The following is a 24,407-nucleotide window of genomic DNA, read 5'->3' as shown; positions in this document are numbered from 1 at the left end:
CCATGACCTGTTGATGATTGGAAGCAAACTAATAGGTCTGTAGTTAATGGAATTGGTTGTCGCACCTTTCATGTAATACTGTGATGTTTGCTGACTTTCAAGCAGATGGAAGATGAGCTAGTGCAAATGACAGGGTGAAAAGGGCAGAGAGAGGATGTGCAAGATCAGCAGAGCAGGATTTTAGGACACTTGAGCTGATGACATCCAGTCTAGTTGCAGAGTCAGAATCGGCGGTTCGAAGAACCTTCTCCATCTGCTCAGTTTCAAAAGACAGAGTCCAGGAGCATTTGAGTATGACAGGGAAGGGTGGATACAGAGAACGTGGGGTTGGGGACACAAGATTTGGAAGCAAACATAATTTAGGCATTCGGCCTTCTCACCAGTGGAGTCAGCTGTGTTGCCATGTGAAGATAGGGTAGGTATGGAGGGGGAGCATATTCCAGAGACAGACTTAACAAGCCACTGCCACATATCAGAGTGGGGAAAAAGTTTGAAAGTTCATTTTGAGGTTCGACATATGTTGCTTTCTCCTCACCACAAGATTCAGTGTACCGTTGGAGGGAGGATAGATATGATAACTGAAGACAAGAGCTGGGATTAATCTGTACCATACATAAGGAAGAGCATGTTCCTCTGGAAGAATTCTCAGGTTTAGGTAATATCAGGGGCGGTAGATATTGAAGACCAGTTAGTCCTGAAGTGCGGTGTCTGCTTGCAGTCCGATCCAGTTTGCCTACGTGAACTTCCAGACTTGCTGGCACAGAGGCTGTTCTCTGAGATTGGCCAGATAAATGTTTACTTTCACAAACACATGATCAGATAAACCAATTGGAGCAGAGGAAGAGCAGGAGACATTAGCGGGGAATTTGGACATAACAAAGCCCAGAAGGGAGGATTTTCCATTGACAGAAATCCAGATGGGAAGAATTACCGATTGATTTAGTCCCATAGAGTCACAGAGGTCCTTTGCAGGAGATCCATGACTGGTGAGAGAGGTTCCAACACCCAGCCAATTTGCATGGTGTTAATTTTAATCACCACATATGACATGTCCTTCCCACTATCTATTTTATTCTCATTATTCCTCCTTTCTATAAACACCTCATTCTTTGATATGGTATTAGATTGTACTAGCAACGGTACCCGCCCTATGGGCGGGGCTCCAATTGGGAAGCCCAAATGAAAAGGCAAGATATCAGAAATTGAAGGTTTTTAAAATTTTAAATGATTCATATAAACATCCATTGAATCATATCACACGCAAATCATCAAAATCTAAACAGTATCTTTAGAATTTCAAGAAAAGCCACATCACTGTTCATATCGGTAAATATTATTCCATGGTGTTTCAAATCGTGATCGATACACGATGATCGTGATCGTGAATCGTGATCGATAATCGTGTTCACAATCGCTATGTCGTATGTACTCCCGATACGTGTACCAAATTCCCGATACATGTAACTGTACCAAATCAACAGTTAAAAGGATTTTGAGCCGATAGCTAATTACGACCTTGGCAAGATCGATGGATACAGCGATCTGTTAGCGTATTCACCGCCCAAATAGCTATGTGGAATTCTCTCATGTAGAGATTAAACGTTACGGCTGTTACGGCCTTGGCAAGATCGATGGAGACAGCGTTTAAAATACTTTTAATGAAGGACACTGTCTCAAGCCCCAGCCCCCATCAGGGATGGGGCTCAGCAGTTTACCCGAGCCTGACGGCGAAGGGCAAAGTACACACTGGCCCGTCCAGTGTAGCGCGCGTGCGGCCCCGGACATCGAAGGGCATTAAACGTTCATTAAACATTAAACGTTCATTGAACATTAAACGTTCTTTGAACATTAAACGTTCATTAAAGGATTACGAAACGAAAAACATTACGAAATTACGTTCACACCGTCACGTCAAACACTACCGTGAACACATACATCGTCACAATGAGAACATCGTCCCAATGAACGTTATGCGAACGTGAATGTTATGCGGGAGTCCAAACCTGAGAATGCTGGAGACCAAAGCTGAAATTGGGAAAACTAAATAGCCTATTTTACTCCTGGAGATCCCAGGATTATCCACACAAAATATCGTTTTGATCGGTTGAGCCGTTTTTGTGGTACCTTCGAACAGATGGACAGACGGACATTTGGTGAATTATAGTAAGATGGTAAATTATATCCAGGATGTTTACGAAAATAGAACGTAATCCCTGTCGCTGAAGGTTTGTGCCAGTTTTCATCTGCATTCAACATACTGTACATGATGTATTTTATTAACTGAAAACTGATAAAAGTATGGTAACCACTGTAGGAAGCAAGGCATGGCTAACTCGATCCTCAGTTGCGATCGTTGTTAACATGTGTTTATCAGCTTTCAGTTTATAAAATCCATGGTTGTTAAATAGAAAATCCTCTTTTGTGTACAAATTATAGGTTTATGGAAAAGTGAGGTGACAGAGAGGAGAACAAAACAGACTGGCATTGGGGGCATTGGGGGCAGTGAGGTACTACGTGGATGTAACAAGGGAATGAACGAACCAGAGGAGGAGAGATTATATGGAAGGAAATACTGCATAGCATCCTTCTCATAGATTGGGAGAGGTGAGCTACAGGTGTGAAGGGGTTAAATGAGAATGGAAATTGTCACTGAACCGGGATTGAGGGATGGCCTATGTAGGTGGTGTACTGCCAAAATGAGACACTAGAGGGAAGAGTGAGATCGGAAAACAGAGGAAGGAGGTTGCACATGAGGTAAAGATGAAAAAAGGAGTGGATGTGAGTAGTGGAACCTCGATTGTGGAAGTTTTACAATGAAGAGTTGTTGAAAGAATGTGCGTGACCACGAGCGACTGGGAAGGGATAAAACACCAGCTGAAGTGAGACCTGAGGAGAGAGGTAAAAAATAAAGAGCCTCAATCTGTTAAAACAAATCATTTAGAACTCAGTATGTCCTATAAATGATCTGTTTTGGATGCCAGGACATCACTTTCATGGAGTGATTGATCTTTACAACAATCTGAACTATTATTTCCTTGCATTAATAATAAAAATTTTTATAAATGAATAATGCGCAAGTAGAATGGAGAGAGGAAATTATACAGAGATATCCAAACTTGCAAAAGTAGGTGTCTGGTTTGAAATTTAAATTTTATTTTTACAATTATTGAGACTCACATAGAGGAGCTTCAATATAAATCACACGCAAGACAAAGCCCTTAATAAACATCAATGTACTTTTATCATTAATTACAAGAACTGTACTTGGTAATGAACAAAGTATACGTATTTGGTATATGGGGATTTGAATCTGGGTTACCTTCTTTATGAGCCAGGGGGTTATATGAAATTGATACAAGCCAACCTTATTGGACGAAAAGTAGATGTTTTGACTGAGCACAGTGAGATCTGAGTTGTGCTGCACGGACAGATTGGCTGGAATTGTCCACTCTGCAGACAGTTCATGACCTCACGCACGTGAAGTGAAAAGTGGAGTTAAGCAATTGGTCCACGTCTCTCTGTCTCTCTGCCTGTCCGTCAACAAACTTCAGTTTATGATGGAGGTACAACTTCATTTCAATTGAATGTTACATTTTGAACATGAATCGGAAAACAAACCTGTAGCTTTACAGTACTTTAGCTATGAATTCGGTCCGATCGCAAATGCGCAGAGGAGTGAAATAATTTTCTACTGTGCAGTCTGGCAGTCAAACAAAATTGAGGATCATTCACAACAGGAAACTATTATTATTTAAGGATGCAGTAAAGCACACAAACAACACAGTGAGATCTGAAAGAGGTAAATGTGGATGAAAATTGTCACTGAACAGGATTTAGGATGACCTATGTTGGTGGTGTACTGCCAACATGAGGCACTAGAGGGAAGAGTGATATTGAAAAGACAGAGGAAGGAGGTGTAAAGTGTAAAGGACACAAACAACAGGTGCGAAGAACTAATGTAACGTGTTAGATAAGGTGGTGTAAAAGAAACTGCATCAACGGCGGTGGTAAAATCATATTTTTTCCGATAACCGTCAAAATCCATATTTAATTTGAATTTATATACAGTACTTGAACACTGCCGAACACAAATCGCCTTTTTAGCACCCTCAAAAACCTTCCGCTTATCAGTACTTGGACAAAATATTGCAGTAGTTGGATAAATAATGGACCCTATCCATGTTCTTGTATATCAATACAGAGTGGGTAATGTGTTCTTAAAATATACAAAGAAATTGAGTTGCAATAATAGTCAGTTCTGCTCATGTTAGCAGCAGCATCAGCCATTACATCTTTTGACAACATTCCAACCAACATTCATAATCAAACACAATTTTAACAGGTATCTACATAATCATAATTCTTATGCCTGAGGATTCCTATCTAATTGTATTTTTAACTCATCAGTGGTCCTTATTCCTCCTCTCTCTCTCTCCCTCTCTCTGCTAAACTGTTCCACAGACTAACTACACTCTAACTCCTCTCTAAGTGAAAATAAATCACTGTCTAATCTCTCTTCTTGCTCTCTTGTTCATCATCATCAAACTGTATCTCCTAATGTTCTATCTCATCTAGACTTTGCAATAAAAATAATATATCTTCATAAGTATAAATCTATTTTCACGTTTAAAATACTGTAATGCTCTAAAATCATAACATAATCGTTCCTCTTACATAAATAGCCCTGTATATTATAGTCTCTTCTCATAACTTCGACTTTTCAATTCAATGCCGGAAGCAATGCCACACAGGAAACTCTTTCCAGTGATTTCTACAAAATACTTATAGGCCATTTACAGTATACTTCAAGCATCATGCCACGTGAAAATTTCGACATGTTAACCAATACCCCTTCATTTAGATAATCATACTAAAATACGCCATTTTGTGTCTGTCTCTGTCTGTCTGATGAATTTTTGACGCCAATACATTCCGTCCTTACTTATCCAATCTCAACCAAACTTGACAGGATGACGAAGGGTTACATAATGAAGGTTGTAGCACATTCATTTGCCCCCTCCTCAAGGGGGTTTTCTCCCCCCGAGTGGGTTTGCCCTGCCATTGCCGTCAATGGTGTTGCGTGTTGAGGTGTATATCAATGTTAAATTAGCTTTATCGTGGCGTTTGTCCAAAGAAGAAGATTTATCATGGTGTTTTTCCAAAGATGCTATTAATAACAAAATGAATGATAATCACATATTGTTAATGATATTACAAAACAATATTAACACTAATAATGTCCCACTTCCCCAAGGCGTTTTTCCTGAAGTGATAACGTGTATAAATAGCTTATAATTATAATGGCGTTTCTGTGGGAGCAACGGCTTCTACAGGAAGTAAAAATATTATAAACCACAAACACATATGCTTAGCTTTTTAAACAGTCACTAATGCTCTTTATAACACCAAACGAAGAAATATGGAGGAATCCCGACATCCGTGAAGTACGGTTTACTTACAGAACTGAGCGAAGTTCTACTGTACTCTATATAACCCACAAATGTTGAGTTCATAACATGGCCCTTTCTGCCACTACCGTGGCATTTTTCGTAGTGAACTTTTGAAACTCGCTCCTGCTGTTTCATACGAAACTGAAAGGGAGAAGCTCGGGTTGTGCTCCTTTACCAAGCAGCTAGCTAGCGCTTGCCAAGCCAGCGGTTCCTTAACGGTTTTGAATGGAGTGCTTGCTCAAATGCTTAAACCACTTAGCGATCTCTTCACAAGAAACTTGGTAAATGAACACACACCCAATGTTCTTGAGATCCGATCATAGATCGACTGTAATCTGCATACCCCAAAGAGGAATGACCCTTTTTCCGCTCCTGTAGTGAGCAGGTGAACTAGTTTACATAAATTAGAAATAATAGTTGACTCAGAAGTGATCATTTCGAAACTCAATTATAACAAATAATTTCCCTTCAGTCGGGCCAACGTACCAACGTTTCCTGTTCATTAGCCGTCAGTCAATTTTCTATCAAATCTACCTATTTGTCTTCTTCTTGACCTAACCTTTACTTGTAGAATGAAATATGCATTTTAAAATATCGATAACTTTTCCTTCTACACTCTTTGACCACCCAGCCAAAGCTCTGCACAAAGACCAGGCCATGAGCATTGCTCTGGGTGCATTCACCTTTGTGCCGGGAAAGGACTTGGGCCGCGATGGATCAGCCGAACATCTTGCTGCCACTGCCATCCTCAACTTGTCCACTCGTTGCAGAGAGCTCCCTCAGAATTTGTCCACAAGACCACAGGCTACCACATTGCCGATGGTATGTGCACAAAGCTGAGGTTATTGTTTGTATATTTCCTCTCCTCGTGCTATTTGTACTTGATTCCTATTTAATGTTCACATAATATAGTTTCTTCTGATTGATGTTAAGTGCTCCCCCTTGACTAGTTGGGTAAATACAACAGGTTTGGAAACCATTTACCTATCTACAGACTTGGCATTTAAAATGGAATATATATTTTTTCTTGACTTGGGTTTACTTTCTTAACTCAGTATATCAATCTGGTGAGTTTCTTTTACACTTTGGTGATTTATTTGTTAAAAGAACCATGTCACCGATTGTCTGTCGCAGCAAGAAGTCAACAACAGGATTATATCACAGGTGGCGTGGCAAAATGTACGGACAGGTGCATTTGATGATTGGCTTCACAGTCGGGTATAAAGGGTTGTTGCGTTCTGTATTAGTGGAAAGCAACTGCTGCACGTCTCCAAAAGTTATTGCCGCTTCCTCTGGAGATGGTCCGTCCACTCGACAACGCTGTTTGTCATGGAGTGGTGGCTTTACGAAATTACGGCATGAAACAGCGTGCTATTGCTCGGCAGTATGGCATCACTCAAGGTCAGGTGTCAAAGATCCTGAAACGAAATGCTCAGAGGGGTGTCCCTACTCCAATACCGAGGCCAGGACGTCCCCGCAGAACCACAAGGAGGGATATCGCCAGCTGCACCGGTTAGTCCGCAATGGCCGTACCAAGTCAGCTAATCAGCTTAGGGCTGAGTGGCAGCAACTGACAAATGTGCCTGTATCCAGAAGGCTAGTCAACCAACGACTGGTTCAAGCAGGCGTCCCCTGAGAAAGCCACGCCTGACCAGACAACACCGCCAGCGCCAATTGCAGTGGGCCAGAGCCGTCAATGGCAGCCAGGACACTGGAATCACGTGACCTTCAGTGACAAGTCTAGATTTCTGGTCTATCATCAAGATGGCCGCGTCCGAGTGCGCAGACAAGTGCATGAAGCCGAAAACAAAGATTGTATAGTGCCAAGAGTCCAAGCTGGATGTGGTGGGGTGACCGTTTGGGCTGCTTTTCATGCAGGGGGCAAAACTGACCTGGTTGTTCTGAATGGAAACCTGAACCAGTTCAAGTACAGGGCCATTCTGGAAGAAACATTGCTTCCATTTGCTCGTGCAGCCTTTCGAGGAAACTTTGTCTTCCAAGATGACAATGCACAGCCTCATCATGCTCGCATGATCCAACACTTTCTTGCTGACCGTGGTGTAGAGCATATGGAGTGGCCTGCCATGTCCCCAGATATGAATCCGATAGAGAACTTGTGGGCAGAATTAACGCATCAAATCGACCACTTGGACCAGCAGCCGACCTCTGTGTGTGAATTGCAGCAGGCTATTGTCACTGCATGGCAAGCGATTCCTGTCCAAACCTTGGAAAATATCGTGAACAGCATGCCTCAACGTGTACGTGCACTCCTGAATGCTCGTGGGGGTTACACGAAGTACTGAACTGTAATTTTACTGTCCGTAATCCCAGTCGTAATTTAACTTTTGTTTTTGTTAAAAAAAAATGTGGCTAATGTGCAAAATAAAGAGATACTTCTGGAAAACGTACAGAAGTTTAACACAGTACTGTCCATGAATTGAGTTCGATATCAGTTTACATCACTTTCAAGGATCAATTTATTTGTTTCGAAATGTCAAATGTGGTTTTTGTTTCTTTTAAAGGTCACATTAACAAAATCTCGAATAATTTCAACATAATTCCAATGAACTTATGGTTCTAAGACATCTTGAAAAGTAAGTTCACCCCCAGAAAAAAAATATTCCATATTAAATGCCAAGTCTGTAGATTGTCGACAATGCACATTTTACTGAGACTCAGTTTTTGCATCATTATGGCTTGGGCAAGTCCATTCTGCCAGTGCAGTACTCTTAGAGAATAGGAAGGAAGTCGTAATTTGACAAGGGTAATGATACATAATGGCTTACTCTTTTTGAATGGTAGTGTGAAATCCTTAATATCCACAAGCAGATGCTAACTGAGGGGCCAGCTGCTTTCACACCTTCTCCAAACAATAACATACTCTTTGATCACTCTCTTTTCTATTTCTTGTGCAACGTTTAAAGGAGGTAAGGGCACAAAGGCCACAAAGGCCAGAAAGTTGCGTTACAAACATTGAAACTGGGATGAGTCATAAATATGATGGAGAAGGATAGACTTTCTTAATAGTAGTTTAGCCAAGAAATTGGAACTTGGGCAGTCTGTCAGCACACAATGGCCTTCCTTTTGTGAAATACTTTATAAGATATATAAAACCACCAGCAGCAAGCACTGGAAGACAAGGAACCTGGTTGAATCCCTCTCCGAAAGTTAACACACTAAATGATGTAGCACCGTCCCGATGAACCACCAGAGTAGTGCACTCAGGTCGGGAATTACCATAAACCCAGGCCGGACAGTTCAAATATGAATATGCTACCTTTACGCTTTAAGCCATTCGCATATTGTTATTGTTACTAAAATTTAACATTTGAAGAATAATTTAAATAACAATTAAACACCAATTCCTCTTTTGCAGATAACTGTCAGCACAAAACATTTTAAAAGCATACCCATTTCAGGAATATTCAGGATCCAAACATAAAAGATGGAACTTTTCACAGTATGAACTTGGAATACATCAGCAGTGTGATTTGCTTGATGGTTTGACAATGGTTGTGCATTTTTTATTCCCTAATGAGCTTCTCCCGCAAGCATTTAAGAATATCTGCGAAGGAAGAAACATCAAATTAATTACCTGTTTACCATCACATCACATCACATCACATCCTGCTATCCTTTGAAAGTGCAAGTCGAAGCACAAACAGCTCTAAACTTAAACATAAGGTTGGCTTGGATTTCAGGGGCACGGTTTTGAATTAGATACAGTTGTATTTCCCTCACCCAGATGTGAAACCTCTCTTACTGAGCATATCCACCTTTATACCAACAAAAGATGCAGGTGAGATGCTCCTGTTGAGGAATGGTAGGGCAAGATTCCCTTGTCGGTTGGATATGGGAGGTCAAGACCCACCCTTACCTGCCATAATATAACCTTCTTGCCCCTGGTTACATGCTCCGGTATTAGCTGGTGGACGATAAAGATACCATGGTGTACCGCACGAAGAGTAGGTGAGCTATCGTTGGAACCCTGGTCAAGTTCCAACTTCCTGCGCACTCGGTCGAATATCCTGCTTCAGAGTGGCAATCCATCCAGTATCGTAACCCTAGCTAAGAAACTGCCTTGGAAGAACCGACACTCTGTATCGTGCATCATACATGATGATGATGATGATGATGCTGAAATAAAGTGTACTAGCAACGGTACCCGCCCTACGGGCGGGGCTTCAATTGGGAGGCCCAAATGAAAAGGCAAAACATCAGAAATTGAAGGCTTTTTCTATTTTAAATGATTTATATAAACATCCGTCAAATCATATCACACGCAAATCATCAGAATCGAAACAGTATTTGTAGAATTTCAATAAAAGCCACATCACTGTTCACATCGGTAAATATTATTCCATAGTGTTTGGAAAAACTGGAAAATTGGAATATTGGAAAAATTGGAAATTGGAAATTTTTGGAAAAAATTGGAAAAACAATATAGCCTATTTTACTCCAGGCGGTCACAGGATTACCCACCCAAAATTTCGTCGCGATCGGTTCAGCCGTTTTTGCGGCGGTATCTGGGAACAGAGACATTTGGTGAATTGTTGTAACTAGCAACGGTATCCGTCCTACGGGCAGGGCTTCAAATAGGAGGCCCAAATTAAAAGGCAAAATATCAGAAATTTAAGGCTTTTTTTATTTTAAACGATTTATATAAACATCCATTAAATCATATCACACGCAAATCATCAAAATCTAAACAGTATTTGTAGAATTTCAATAAAAGCCACACCACTGTTCATATCGGTAAATATTATTCCATCTTCTTTGGAAAAACTGGAAAATTGGAAATTGGGAGAAAATTGGAAAAACAATGTAGCCTATTTTACTCCAGGGGGTCCCAGGATTACCCACCCAAAATTTCGTTGCGATTGGTTCAGCCGTTTTTGCGGTACCTGGGAACAGACGGACATTTGGTGAATTATAGTAAGAAGATGTACAAAAGTCAACATCATTTCCTGGATGAACAGGTTTCGGCCTGTATCAGCAAGCCCATTTTCTGAAGATTCCCTTCATTAAATAAAATTTTTGACATAGTAATGAAATCTGAAAGCGTGATTTATTTAGTTGCATCTCTTTTATTCAATGTCGTGTTTGATGAAACTGCGTTTCAATTTAGGAATTTCTGTATCTTGGAACATGCCATCCCCCCATAAGGAGAACGAAAGCTGGCAGTCCTGGTTGCATTTTGGTTGTCGACATTAAGGATTCCACAGCATCTTTTAGAAAGAATACATAATTGTGTACCAACTACCCTGGTCAAACCTCATATTTGGTGGGAGGTGCATTATTTGCCCCACCTGCACTATGTGGATCTGTCAGGGGCATGATGGGTCAAATGGTTCCCCCAAAGATTTAAGTTTTATTGTATCCTTTGAGTGATGCAAGATATATTTTAGCATCATAAAAAACAGTTGTATTTTGGTGAGCATTACTTTTCGATTTTTTTGAACTAATGGGTGCAGCAAGTGAAGATTGAGGTGGATGAAAATGGGACTTTAGACCTGAGTATGAAGAAACACCGCACTTGCCCCACAACCGAGGAGGAACGAAAAGAAGACTGGGAATCAACAAGACCTGACATTACACCATCCACACAGACATCGCCCAGGCAGTCCTCACCAATGCAGTCCTCATCAATGCAGTCCTCACCAATGCAGTCCTCACCAATGCAGTCCTCACCAATGCAGTCCTCACCTATGCAGGCATCACCCTTGCAGGCCTTACCCATACGGGCCTCACCTATGCAGGCATCACCCTTGCAGGCCTTACCCATACGGGCCTCACCCTTGCAGGCCTCACCCATACGGGCCTCACCCATACGGGCCTCACCCATACGGGCCTCACCCTTGCAGGCCTCTCCTACACAAACCTCGCCGACACAGGCCTCACCAAGCTCTGACAATCAAATTATATCCATGGCACAAACTTGTACAACACCAGTGATTCCTCGACGCCTATCCCAGCTCCCTGAAGAGCCCGAGGATTGGGAATGTCCTGTAGACTACACAAAACTACGGTTGGAGCCAGATGCAGAAGATGATGCCTCAATGGTGAGTGAGAGTGAGACATTAAAAAAATGTTGCTTTTTATATCATGGCATAGCCAATGTTTGCACTGTTAAATAAGTTTTACTTTTCATTCAAACCTTGTTTCAATTTTATAAATGTATTCGAATTGGAAATAGTTATATAGAAATTGTATTAGGCCTGGGGTTTCGGAAGAAATATGGCAATTTAAATTTCCTTTTTCTGTTACATGGATTGCATGAGTTTTTGTTTTTTAGTTTGAATGTACCATACTACGAGGTGTAAATGGTAAAATGTTCTTCTTTTGGAATTATCTACAAACGATGGAGACAAAACGTTTTTCCTTCAAAAAACTTTCAGAGCCAATCAAAAAACTTCTTTTCCAATATCATCATCATCATGTACCATGCCTGAAGCACTGCGTTGGCGCTGCCGAAGCAATTACAAGACTACAATCCTGGTCAGGTCACCACTCCGACTCAGGAAGTCAGGCAGGAATTTGGAATGTGTTCATGGTGCCGGTGATGGCTCGTCTACCCTTTGTGAAGGACACCATTGGATAATTAACATCCACCAACTCAGGCTGGCAGACAGGACTCCCAGTTTAACATCCTTCTGAAGAACGGCACACAAATTGATGAATCACCCTGCCTGGGAAACACTGGGATGAGAGTTTATAGCTGGGTGGAGATTCGAACTTAAGATAGGCAGCTTAGAGGTGAGTGTGCGCACCTTTAGGCCACCCTGCCTGCCTCAAATATCATTAGGAAACCTAACCACCACTGGGAACTAGATGGTATTCATAGAATACTTACCTTGCACAGTCGACTTGGTGCGAGCCAACTCTTCCGTTTTTGAAGGGTTTTTTTTCTTTGATCTGATATGGCTGCCAGACCACGTGAGTGATGGCATCACAATTTATATTCTCTAATGTTATCGTTGTGTAGATTACGCTCAAGAAATTTAAAACTTATCAGACCCTGTCACGTTGTCCCTGTCAAATGATGACGTCATACTTAAGGTGCCAATGACGTCATCGTTATTCCATATGCGGAGTTCTTTACAATGAGCCACGTTTCAATTTTTTTCCATGGAGCAGTTTTGGAGATATAGAGGTGCAACGTTTTTCTATTATTCCAAGATGGCGCCTATACCACGTGACCTATGACGTCACTATCATTAAAAATTCTATCGAAGGAGGTCCTATTGTCAAATTTTGTGTCTATCAGACCAAAAGCTGCAGATAATTTTTTTTTTCATACTGATCAGATCAAGTGTTGCACTTGTCGAATTATGATGTCATAATGAAGGGATCAATGACATCATCATTAATATATCTTATTCCCCATGGGGAGTACTTGACAATGAACTATATTTTATTTTTTCCATTGAGCGGTTTCGTAGATATAGAGGTGCAACATTTTTCCAAGATGGAAAAATACCATGTGTTTCCAAGATATTATGTGACCGATGACGTCTTAATTATGATAAAAAAATATACAGGCGGAGGCGCTCCTGTCGTAAAATTTTGTTTCAATTGGACCAACGGATGCTGAGACACGCATGTACGCCACACGTACACCACACATACACAACCGAATGCGTAGCCCTGCTTTTCACTTTGCGAGTGCAGGGTAAAAATGTGGCTGAAAACTACATGGAAAAGGATCAACGCCTGTTATGTTTTGCTGCAACAGGCGCATTTATTCATGGTTGGGGGAAAAACATTTTGACTCCACCTCCTGTTATGCATGCACAATGTTGAATTCCTACTTCCACTCCCTCCAATTTATTTTCTCAATTCCATTTTTCCATTTGACTTCCCTCTCCTCCCTTTCCCTTGTGCCCCACATCCCTCACAACTATACATCACAAGTATGAGCAGATGCTCCTTTACATTGCCCTCATGAGTCATCATACTTGCCATAATATAAGTGGAAACCATAACTTGTCTGACTTGAATACTCAATAGAAGCTTCCTTACAATATTTAAACCTTCTCTTCTACAACTTCATTGATCACTCACCATATTTGTGTTCAGTTACCTGTGAATATCAAAGTGATCCAGTCACCCATACTTCATTTTGTCAAGACCCTTTTTGTAATGGGTTTTTATACCAGGTGGGCTTTAGGGAGGAAGATGTTGAAGATGATGATGAAGATTTCATGAGTGAAGCACTAGAGGATAAGAAGTATCCTGGGGAGGTTACAATTCCCAGCCCAAAGCCAAAACCCTGCCTCTCCAAGGATGGGAAGAAGGAGCTTATCACGTGAGGCATAATTCTTTATTTTCTTCTTCTTCTTCTTTTCATCCTTGGTTGAACTTGTTTATTGCACAGGCCGCAGAAATTCATTGTATAAAGTCTATTTGCAAATTAACAGCTCAATCTCTTAATGATTACAAACATATATTTATTTATTTTTCCTACCAACCATAAAATAATGCGACACTTTTTTAAAAAAGTTTTTTTTTCATTTATCACTTACGAATCTTTTTTTATTAGTGCCAAAATGCTTTTCAGATCATCAGAAAGTATTTTTTCAGACATACTTATTCCATCTGACAGTGATATATATGCCGTGTTTGCCGATTGATTGTATCTTCAGTATTTCTATATGAAACTTTATTTCAGCTGAAAAATTATCTTGTTTTGTTATTTCATCATGTTTCATTGTCTTTCATTGTGCTTGAATGGCCTACATATGTGATTCCTAAAACCCATCCTTAACATGCTCTCACGTAAAGTTATACTTTTATAACTGGTATAAACCGGTTTTACAATTCATGATAGTGCTCCTTCAATGCGTATGAGGTTTTTCCATTACTTCTTACCTGAAAACTAAATGTTGTCTCCTTCTTCCGCATTTTCTAAAATGATGCTGAAAGTTTCCACAAATTATTCTTGAACTGTGCACAGTATCCTTTAGTTTGTCATGTTTCTAATTACCTCCACCACCAAAGGTGGATGGAGGTTATGTTTTCACCCCTGTTTGTCTGTCTGTTTTCTTGTTACTTGCAAAATCGAAGATATTTCAAGTACTGTATATTGGTCGGTTGTGTTTTATTATTCTGTCTGTCTGTCTGTTTGTTTGTGTTTGTCACTCACCTACAGGTCACAATTCTAAACCGATCGTCATGAAACGTCACCAAGCTGTGGAGGTCGTCACAATTGAGAAGCCAATTGATTTTGTGGTCAAAGGTCATCTGGAGGTCAAATTTCTAAAATCGCCATTTTTCATCCGAATTACTTGAAAATTTAACAGCATTTGTATATTTAGTCACTAAATTGGTAAACCAACTATTTTTGAGGTCAAAAGGTCAAAGATCAACTCAGGGTTAAACTTCCAAAATCATCAATTTTCATCTGAATAACCGTCAATTTTCATCCGATTGACTTGAAAATTTAACAGTATTTGCATATCGCCCCACTGAATTGGGAAACCAACTATTTTTCAGGTCAAAAGATCAAAGGTCAACTCAAGGTCAAACTTCTAAAATCATCAATTGCCATCTGAAAAATCATCAATTTTAATCTGATTGACCCGAGCTTTGATTGAGATTGTCAATTTTAATCTTAATGAAATGGACAATTTGATGTATCCATGACACCTTTTTTTGGGGAGAGGGGTGGATTTTGCAAGTATCGTGTTCTGCATGACGTCTTCTTGTTTGTTTGTTTGACTGTGAAGAAGATATCTCAAAAAGTTGTGGACGGATTCGGATGAAATTTGGCAGAGGTAGCGTATGTGACAAGGACTAAATTATTAGATTTTTGGTGAATATCTGGATTCGGATCCGGCTAGTATAATTTCTTAAGTGATTCTTCACCATTGGAAGATAGGGGCAAAAATGATATATAGCAGGATATTTCAAAAAGTTGTGGACGAATTTGGATGAAACTTGGTGGAGATTGATTGTCCTTGGTGGTTGATTGTCTGACAAGGACGATTCGATTCGATTTTGGTGAAGAGCTGAATATGGATTCGGATACGAGAATTATTTAATTTTTAGGTAATTCTTCACCATTGGAAGCTAGGGGCAAAAATGATACGTACAGTCACGTGAAAAAGTAAGTACACCCCATGTAAAGTTTTGACTTTTTCAACATATTTGAACATACAGCTATTTGATCTTCATTTCAACAATATTGACAGATAAAGGTGATATAATATAACAAATATCATGAAACATTTACATTTTGTAGTCCATTGTATAATTTAAATAAACATAAATGCAAATTTCGCATGTGGAAAAAGTAAGTACACCCCATGAAATGTTGTTTAAAATCTTTTTAACATATGTGGACATATCAATATTTGATTCATTTAAATAGCATCTACAGATAAAGGTAATCTAATTGAACAAAAAACAATGAAAAATAGGCTTTGCAATAATTTATTCAACAAAAAATTAACAGAGATGCCATTTCCTTGTGTGGAAAAAGTAAGTACACCCTTGGCTCTAATAGGTGGTATTGCCCCTTTGGCAGAAACAACCTCAAGTAGGCGTTTCTTATAACTGTCTACCAGTCTCTGACATCGACTGGGAGAAATTTTTGCCCACTCCTCCGTGCAGAATTCTTTCAGCTGTGCGATGTTTGAGGGGATTCTTGCATGCACAGTTCGTTTCAAAACCCCCCACAACATCTCGATGGGATTTAGATCCGGGCTTTGACTTGGCCATTCCAGAACCCTCCATTTCTTTCTTTTCAGCCATTCCTTGGTGGATTTACTGGTATGTTTGGGGTCATTGTCATGTTGCAAGGTCCACCTTCGGTTGAGCTTCAACTTTCTGACAGATGGCCTCACATTATCCTCAAGCACCCTCTGGTAGAATGAAGAATTCATAGTGGATTCTATGATGGTGAGCTGCCCAGGCCCTGATGCAGCAAAGCTGCCCCAAATCATAATATTTCCACCACCATGCTTTACAGTTGGTATCAGGTTCTTGTGGTCACATGCTGTCTTTGGCTTTCACCAAACATGTCTTCTGGTACGGTGGCCAAATAGCTCTACCTTTGACTCATCTGTCCAGAGCACATTGTTCCAGAAGTGCTGGTCTTTGCCTCGTTGTTCATTGGCAAACTTTAGTCTTGCCCTGATGTTCTTTCTGGACAGCAAAGAATTCCTCCTGGCACACCTCCCATGTCGATCAAATTTGTGCAGCCTCTTTCTAATGGTAGACTCGTGCAATTTGACATCAACAGTGGCAAGAGCTACCTGTAGGTCCCGTGATGACATTCTGGGGTTCTTAGAGACTTCTTTCAGCATCTTGCGGTCTGCTCGCGGGCTGAACTTGCTAGGGCGGCCTTGCCTGAACAAGTTGGCAGTTGTTTGGAATCTTCTCCACTTGCAGATGATCTTCCGGACAGTCGAATGATTGATTTCAAATTGTTTGGAGATCTTTTTAAATCCCTTCCCAGACTCGTAGGCATCTATAACCTTCCTTCTGAAGGCCTCAGGGAGCTCTTTTGATCTAGGCATGGTGACGCCGCACACTTCAACAACAAAGAGCAAACCAAACTAGATGTCTGAGGTTTAAATAAGACAGGTTCCTCCAAGATCCTCTCTGACGATGTTCTAATCATTTGCACCTGAGCAAATTCTGATTTTGCTCAGGTGCAAATCAGGTGCACCTGATTGTGCACCAAATCAGGTGCACCAAATCAGATCAATCAGGTGCACCTGATTCTAATTTTAGATATTTGAAGTGGTGATAAATGTCGGGGGTGTACTTACTTTTTCCACATGCAAAATTTGCATTTATGTTTATTTAAATTGTACAATGGACTACAAAATGTAAATGTTTCATGATATTTGTTATATTATATCACCTTTATCTATCAATATTGTTGAAATGAAGATCAAATAGCTGTATGTTGTAATATGTTGAAAAAGTCAAAACTTAACATGGGGTGTACTTACTTTTTCACGTGACTGTAGCAGGATCTCTCAAAAAGTTGGGGACGGATTCGAACGAAACTTGGTGGAGAGGTTGGGTGTCTGACAAGGAAGAATTGATTCAATTTTAGTGAACATCCAGATCCGGATCCGACTACTAGAATTTTTAAAGTGATTCTTCACCATTGAGAGATCGGGCAAAAAGCGATATATGACATATTTTTAAAAGTTGTGAACGAGTTATGCCTGTTATGACTAAACTAGGTGGATAATTTGGTAAGGTGACAAGAACAAGCCAATTAAATTTTGGTTCAGCTCCAAATCCAGATCCGGCCTACCACTGGGAAACAAAACGTAAACTGTTCAGCCTGACAGGTATGCTCTCTACCGAGTGCCGTTCTAGTTGTAATCTTGTTTAGGCATACCACAATGAAACGATTCTTAAAATCTTAAAACATTTAAAATCTTAAATCGTAATTTAGATCTTAAAGGGCATGAAGTTCATATTTATTTTAACATCATATACCTTGCTCTTGTATTTCTAGTTGTCCAACTCCTGGGTGTGATGGTAGCGGCCATATCACAGGAAACTATGCTTCACACCGCAGGTTACTGAAAAAAACCTAGTTCTTCCACCAAATCTTCCATGCTTTCGTCATTCTCAATGTTCCTTCTCCATTACACATGTCCCTTCATTCTCATGAGTAAAGAGATATATTTGCACAAGTTTTTATCTTCATGAAGCAGTTTGCTTTCTTCGGCTTTTTGCTCAGACGTCTGAGGCTGAGCCAGGCTGCAACAACTCCTCCATGCTCCGCTACAGATTGTGATGGCGGCTGTCTTCAAATTGTCCCATCAGTGCATTGCCAGCCAGAGTGCAGACAAGCAAATCATTTCCATTTAAAGCAGAAAAAGTCTTGCTGAAATGATCAAAATAATCTCTGTATTTGTATATTTTGTTTTATAACACCTCATCTTTCTTTCTCTGTCTGTAGTTTGTTTTTCATCCCAACTGTCTAAAAATCTCACTATATTGTTTTCTCTCTCTCCCTCTCTCTGTGCCTTCCTCTCCATATTCATTCCATTTGACATTCTATGTTTCACAGCTCTTATTATTTACACAGTTTCATTATTTCCACCTTCATCTCACTTACACCATTGTCATGGTGAGATATTGCATCAAGGAGAGATATCCCTCTTTCTCAGCCAATAAGTACAGCCCCCTTCCCTAAAATTAACACCTGTCATGCAAGCGTAACAAACCGACTTTGCTCCCCTTCTCCTTCCTCGCCTCCCAACATCCTCTACCCCGATCCCAATTCCTGGGTCCTTCCCCCCCCCCCCCCCCCCCCCTGCAGCCTGTCTGGTTGTCCCCTGGCCGACAAGACCATACGGAGTATGTTCGCTTCCAGCTCCCAGGAGCTGAAGTATGTATCAGGGCTGGCAGAGCGCCCGCAAATCAAGCCTACTCTGACCATTTGTTAAACACAGAACTCTCACATTATCTTTGTTTTCCCTTGCACTGTTGTCCCTTTGTCTTCAATTTTGTCTCTGCATACTTCCTTTTTAGGTGTGGCACATAATATTAGACCATATAGAGAATACCTTTTTCTATCCAATTCTGTTTGTTTCTATTTCGCTTTCTCTGTCTCTTTTTCAAGTTTTTTTTTCCTTCTCTCTCTTTATGTCTTTGTGTCTCTCTCCCTGTTCCAATATCCGCTGCCCTTACCCCAAACGTAAACATTCCATGCACATTCAGGAAATTTGGGTTCATTAAATGGACATAAAAAATGATCAATGTTCTTTCTGTTGATTTGGGATAATGGAATGCAATTAGAGATAAATTTAATGAACAGGACATAATTTCCGCTGGGTTAACTCCCACTGCTTCAACTGGAGAATTTTGCTTCTCTGCATTACACCATGCTTTAGTGATTATGTCACACACTAATGCGGATCAAGGTTTATGCATATATCACAGCATGCTTTTTCTTACTCAATCACATTTGCCAATAGTGAAAGTAAAAGAAGGATAGTTTTCATACAATGTTTCCTGGTAACATGTATATCTCAAATCCCCCAAAGGTGTCCAACTCCAGGCTGTGATGGCTCGGGTCACATTACAGGAAATTACGCATCACATCGCAGGTAAAGTACCGGTATCTTTTTAGGAGTTTGTTTGGCTTATTGTTAAAGGGGCAATTGGGACTTTTGGCATGAATATTTTCTTATGGATGAATGCATGCTGTACTACCAAAAGTCATGGGATAAACAGTATTTAATTGTCAATGCATTACAAAGCTTTACGTGTAACCATTTAATATGTTGCAGGATCATCTCTGTGCCATTATTCTGGCATTGTGGACTATTTTAACAACTGCTACCAGTTTTTTTTATCGGTCAGAGCTGGTATTCTCCTCTATTACTGATACACGGTACAAGTTGAAGTTATTTTTTTGTATGGAGAGTCAAGGTTCGTGGAAGAGCTAGAACGCAGAATGGATCAGGACACAACATAACAAAAAGTTGTTGGGGATAAGGTTAAGGTTAGGTTGCAGGGCTGGGTTGAACAGCAGAAGGAGAAGGGGAAATCACTAACAGCAGGGCGGGAGGGGGAGGTGAGGGGGGGGGGGATGGGAGGATAAACGAAGATGGACAACAAGAGATGCATGGATAAGGTTGAGGGGTCAGGGAGAATGCAGGACATGAATAAGATGGTAGCAGAGGCAGAAAAAACAAGACCGAAAGTCTAACATCTGCGTAGCCGGGCTTGTAAAATATTATAAACCACACACACACACATGATTAGATTTTTAAACAGTCGCTAATGCTGTTTATAACATTAAACAAAGAAATTTGGAGGAATCCCGACAACAGTGAGGTAAATTTTACTTACAGAACTGAGGGAAGATCTACTGTAATCTAGATACCCCACAAGGATTGGGTTAATAACATGCTATCAAAAAACCGAGGCGAATTCCTTACTTCCGTGATTGTTAGTCCGTACACTGCTTATCATTGATTCATGAACCATACACCGCTTCAATCCATTAACTTTGTATTTACGACATTGGGATTAAAGTGTTATGGTCGTATTTACAATATTATTATTATTACTATTATGAAAGCGATACTACTGAAACGATACACTACTGTATTAAGAAACTTGGGCTTAATTTGTCCGAAACGGCTCGAAGGTGAGGCATGAAGCCTAAGGCCTATACGTACTGTTTTTTTGGAAGAGACGTAATGTCTATGCTTTCGATATTTGATGGTCATTTTAACAATCTGTTTGTTTGTGTTTCACACAGAATGAAAAACATAAAGGTAGAGCATGATGATTGTGATATATGACAGGTTCGACAATATGTTCAGCCTGAACGAAATTGGAATCAAAATGCCGGAGTGTGGAGAGTCAGCCGCCGTACCGCCGCAATGACATCAGACGTAATCACATCACCCAATCATGTGACCAAATCCTCAGCTCTGATTGGTATATGTTTGAGGGGACATACAGACGGACAAATACTGTTCTAGACGGCTTTGCCCTTTGGGCTACACCGTAAAAATGAGGGGAGGCAGGGGTGGTTTAACGAGTGCCGAAAAGATTGTGGTTTGGATGGGGGACAATCTGAGAACAGCTGTCTTGAAGAACTCGAGGGATGAAAGAGATTGAAGAGAATGTGGAAGTTGCTTTCACAGGTGGGAAAACGAGTAACAAATGAGTGGAGATCAGCAGTGATTCTGGATTTAGGTGGTTTCACCAGAGGGAGTTAACAGTGGACCGCATGCACCCTGCAGATACCTTTGGGGGTCAGAGGGGGGAGAGGGGGTGCAAAGCACAGAGAAGGCAGAGGGTGCAAGACCAGAAAGGAGGCGGGAGAAGATAAGGAGAACTGTTGGCCATGGCAAAGTGATATTTCAATCTTATTGTTGTTGACTCAGGTTCTTCGTGGGAGATTCCAATTATCCTGAAGGCCTTGGTTTTCATGACCTCAAGCTGAGCAAGGTGTGTGACAGGGGTGCCAGCCCAGAGGGGAGAGCATGTTTCCATCAAACTGAGGATGGAAGTCTTATCGGTGGATAGGAGTTCAGATGTGCCAAGGAAGGACTTTGCAGGAAGGAGGATTCCCAGTCGACATCTGGCTTTGTAGGCCAACTTTAAAATGTGGTTTGCCCAAGAAAGATCATGTCTGAGAGCGAGACCCAAGAGTTTACTTGACTGAACTTATTCGAGAAGATTAGAAAGAAAGTAGGTTGGAGGGTTTGCTGTATGGTTCTTTTGAAGTGAGAGTGTGAGTGTGTGGGATTTCTCAGGATCAAAAGACAGATTCCAAGTGTTTCACCAGTTTGTGATTTTGTCAAGGTCTGAAGAGACCTGCAGCCTGGAAGAGGCTGCAGCCTGCCTATCAGAAGGAGAAAGGATGCTAGGGCAGATGGTTGAGTCATCGTCAAAGAGATAAAGAGGATTTTCCAACAGTCAGAGAGATCATTGATGAAGATTAGGATTAGGATGGGGTCTAGACCACTGCCTTGGGGTACTCCAGCCTCAACAGGGAGCAGAGATGAAAGGATTATGTTGATAGCCACACGTTAGTGACAAAAGTGGAGGAAGTCAGAAAGCCAAGAGTATCGTTGGTCTTGGATGTCATAAGCAGAGAGTTTGGAAAGCAAGGTGAGATGCCAAACTGTATGAAAGGCATGAGATTTGCTCAGATAGACCGCCATGGTCTCATGTCTGACATTGAAGGCCCCCATCCATTGTTGTTCGAGTGGAAGCTGCATGTCCAATGTAGAGTGAACTGGTCTGAATCCAAATTGGTGATCTGAGATGAGGCTTGTTGAGAAAAGGAATGATTTCATATCAACTGCGATGAAGAATTCCATGACCTTGCTAATGATTGGAAGTAAGCTGATATGTCTGTAGTTCAGGGTATCACTTTTTGTACTTTTTATGTAATGCAGTGATGTTTGCTGACTTCCAGGAAGATGAAATATGACCTAGAGCAAATGATAAGGTGAAAAGGGCAAAGAGAGGCAGGCAAGAGCAGCAGAGCAAGTTTATAAGACATGTGAGCTGATTCTGTGTGGTCCAGTTGCAGAATTAGAGTTGAGGGTTGCCAAAAACCGCTCCCCCTTCTTTGGTGCAAAAGACACAGAGTCCAGGAATATTTTGGTATGACTGGAAAGGGTTGGTATGGAAAGCGATGTGTTGGGGATAACATTTGGAGGCAATCACAGAATTGAGCTATTCGGCCTTCTTAGGAGTGGAGTTGGCTGTGGTGCCATTTGAATGGAGAGAAGGGATGGAGGGACAGACGTAACAAGGCACCACCAGGTTTTAGTGGAGGGAGACAAGTTTGAAAGGTCAATCTTGAGGTTAGGCAGATATTGTTTTTCACCTTTCCTGAGATAAGTGGGGTATCAAAATTAACAATAACTGGGATAAAAGGAGTGAAAACGAAGCAAGTGCGATGAAAAACGGAGCCAGAAGAAAGAACCCGACTAGTCCAGCCCATCACGTGTAGGCCAGACTTCACCAGGGACACAAACCCGACGATTCAACACAACAAGATACAGTTTGACACAGAAAATTGGACTAAAAGCACGACCAACAAAACAGGGATGAAAATAAAACAGTAAAATAAAATGTGTGATTTGGAAAACTTAGCCTTGATGAACTGGAAGGAGTAACAGTCAATCCGACATCCCATAATGCAGCAAAACCCCCAAAACGGAAGCAATCCATTTGTAGTCATTGTTGTGAAGTCTGCCAATGGTATTGAAACACATCCGACAGTAGCTTAGCTGGGTTAATATCAGGGCTCTGGTCATGGAAGTTTATAAATGTTGTTTTCATAAAACCAATGCTTGATGATGTACATAAGTGGATATGGAAGGTGCATTGTCATTTTACTGAAGGTAGAACCTTACAGTGTTGAGGTTTTTTCATACAGGAAATGTATTTTACTTGGAATGGCACCAACAGAGATTTCATGTTGTACAAAACAACAAAACTCCAGACTTTTTAATAGTTGGCACTACACAGTCCACGCCGAAGCCCTCCTTCCGAACCTCTTCCATTAGACATGCACAGAAAATACATTAGACTTGCTTGCACCGAGACTGATACCAGGATACCTATTAATCACACACCACACCATGCATTGACCTCAATGATGAAAAGATTGTATGCAGCATCTCTTCATTCGTATGAGGAAGAATTCAATGCCAGTTGAATTGTAATCTTGTTTACCCGACATCTTGGTGACCCTCTAAACTATTTTATCACATCATGGTGGTTTGAACTTTTGTTCGATCTAACAATCCACTGCAGTATCCTCTTCATCCAAAGTGATTTTTCATTGCTGAGTAGATTCACGGTCAGGATTGGTGTTTCTCATTGCCTTCAACTGCATGATGACGTATTTCACTTTGATTTGGGGATTGGTGTGATGGCCAAAACCATTCCGATAGATGTACTCGCAGTCATTGACAGCTGTTGATCATTGCTTGAAGGAGATACATGAAATCTTTTTTTTGAGAAATTATGCTTGACCTGAACTGAGAAAACTGATAAATGAGACTATCCCCTGACCATTCATACACTATTGAGGATATTTCTGGTTATGCAACTCAAATGAAGGTCTGCATAGGGCTGTCGAAGCAGTTTCATTGGCTATTGGGCACAATCCTGGACAGGTAGCTACTCTTACCCAGGATACCCGAATGGCTCATTCATCCCAGCAAGCCGGTACTCAATTTGCCGACCACGGGAGGATGACAGGCTGAGTCAGCCCGCCTGGCGTTAACTCAACGATCGACCGGGATTCAACCTCAGGATCCTAGGAATCCCAAGCCAGCACCCTAACTGCTAAGCCAATACCAGGCACATGTGAAATAACTTGTAAAATATTATGATAGTCCCAGCTTATTGTATAAACTCCATTTTTTATTTTGCCCATTTATGATGTCATAACCCACAAATGAAATTTTAAATAACATGCCAAATTCTTCT

At 40.8% G+C, this 24,407-nt stretch overlaps 1 protein-coding gene across 1 annotated transcript in view; it reads left to right on the top strand.

Moving 5' to 3' along the window:
- Positions 1-24,407, top strand: part of LOC137429999 (myelin transcription factor 1-like protein) — a 223,320-nt gene that overhangs the window by 81,420 nt on the left and 117,493 nt on the right. Inside the window, exons 13-16 of the mRNA XM_078780029.1 lie at positions 6,082-6,285; positions 13,638-13,758; positions 18,748-18,816; positions 19,475-19,537. Coding sequence (XP_078636155.1) covers positions 6,082-6,285; positions 13,638-13,758; positions 18,748-18,816; positions 19,475-19,537 — 457 coding nt within the window. The remainder of the gene's footprint in view (positions 1-6,081; positions 6,286-13,637; positions 13,759-18,747; positions 18,817-19,474; positions 19,538-24,407) is intronic.

The sequence above is a fragment of the Myxine glutinosa genome, chromosome 6 (genome assembly GCF_964187855.1).
Source record: "Myxine glutinosa chromosome 6, kmMyxGlut1.1, whole genome shotgun sequence".
In the NCBI taxonomy this organism is placed as follows: domain Eukaryota; kingdom Metazoa; phylum Chordata; class Myxini; order Myxiniformes; family Myxinidae; genus Myxine; species Myxine glutinosa.
Note: the sequence above shows the minus strand (reverse complement) of the source record. Positions and strands in the feature narration are given on the sequence as shown.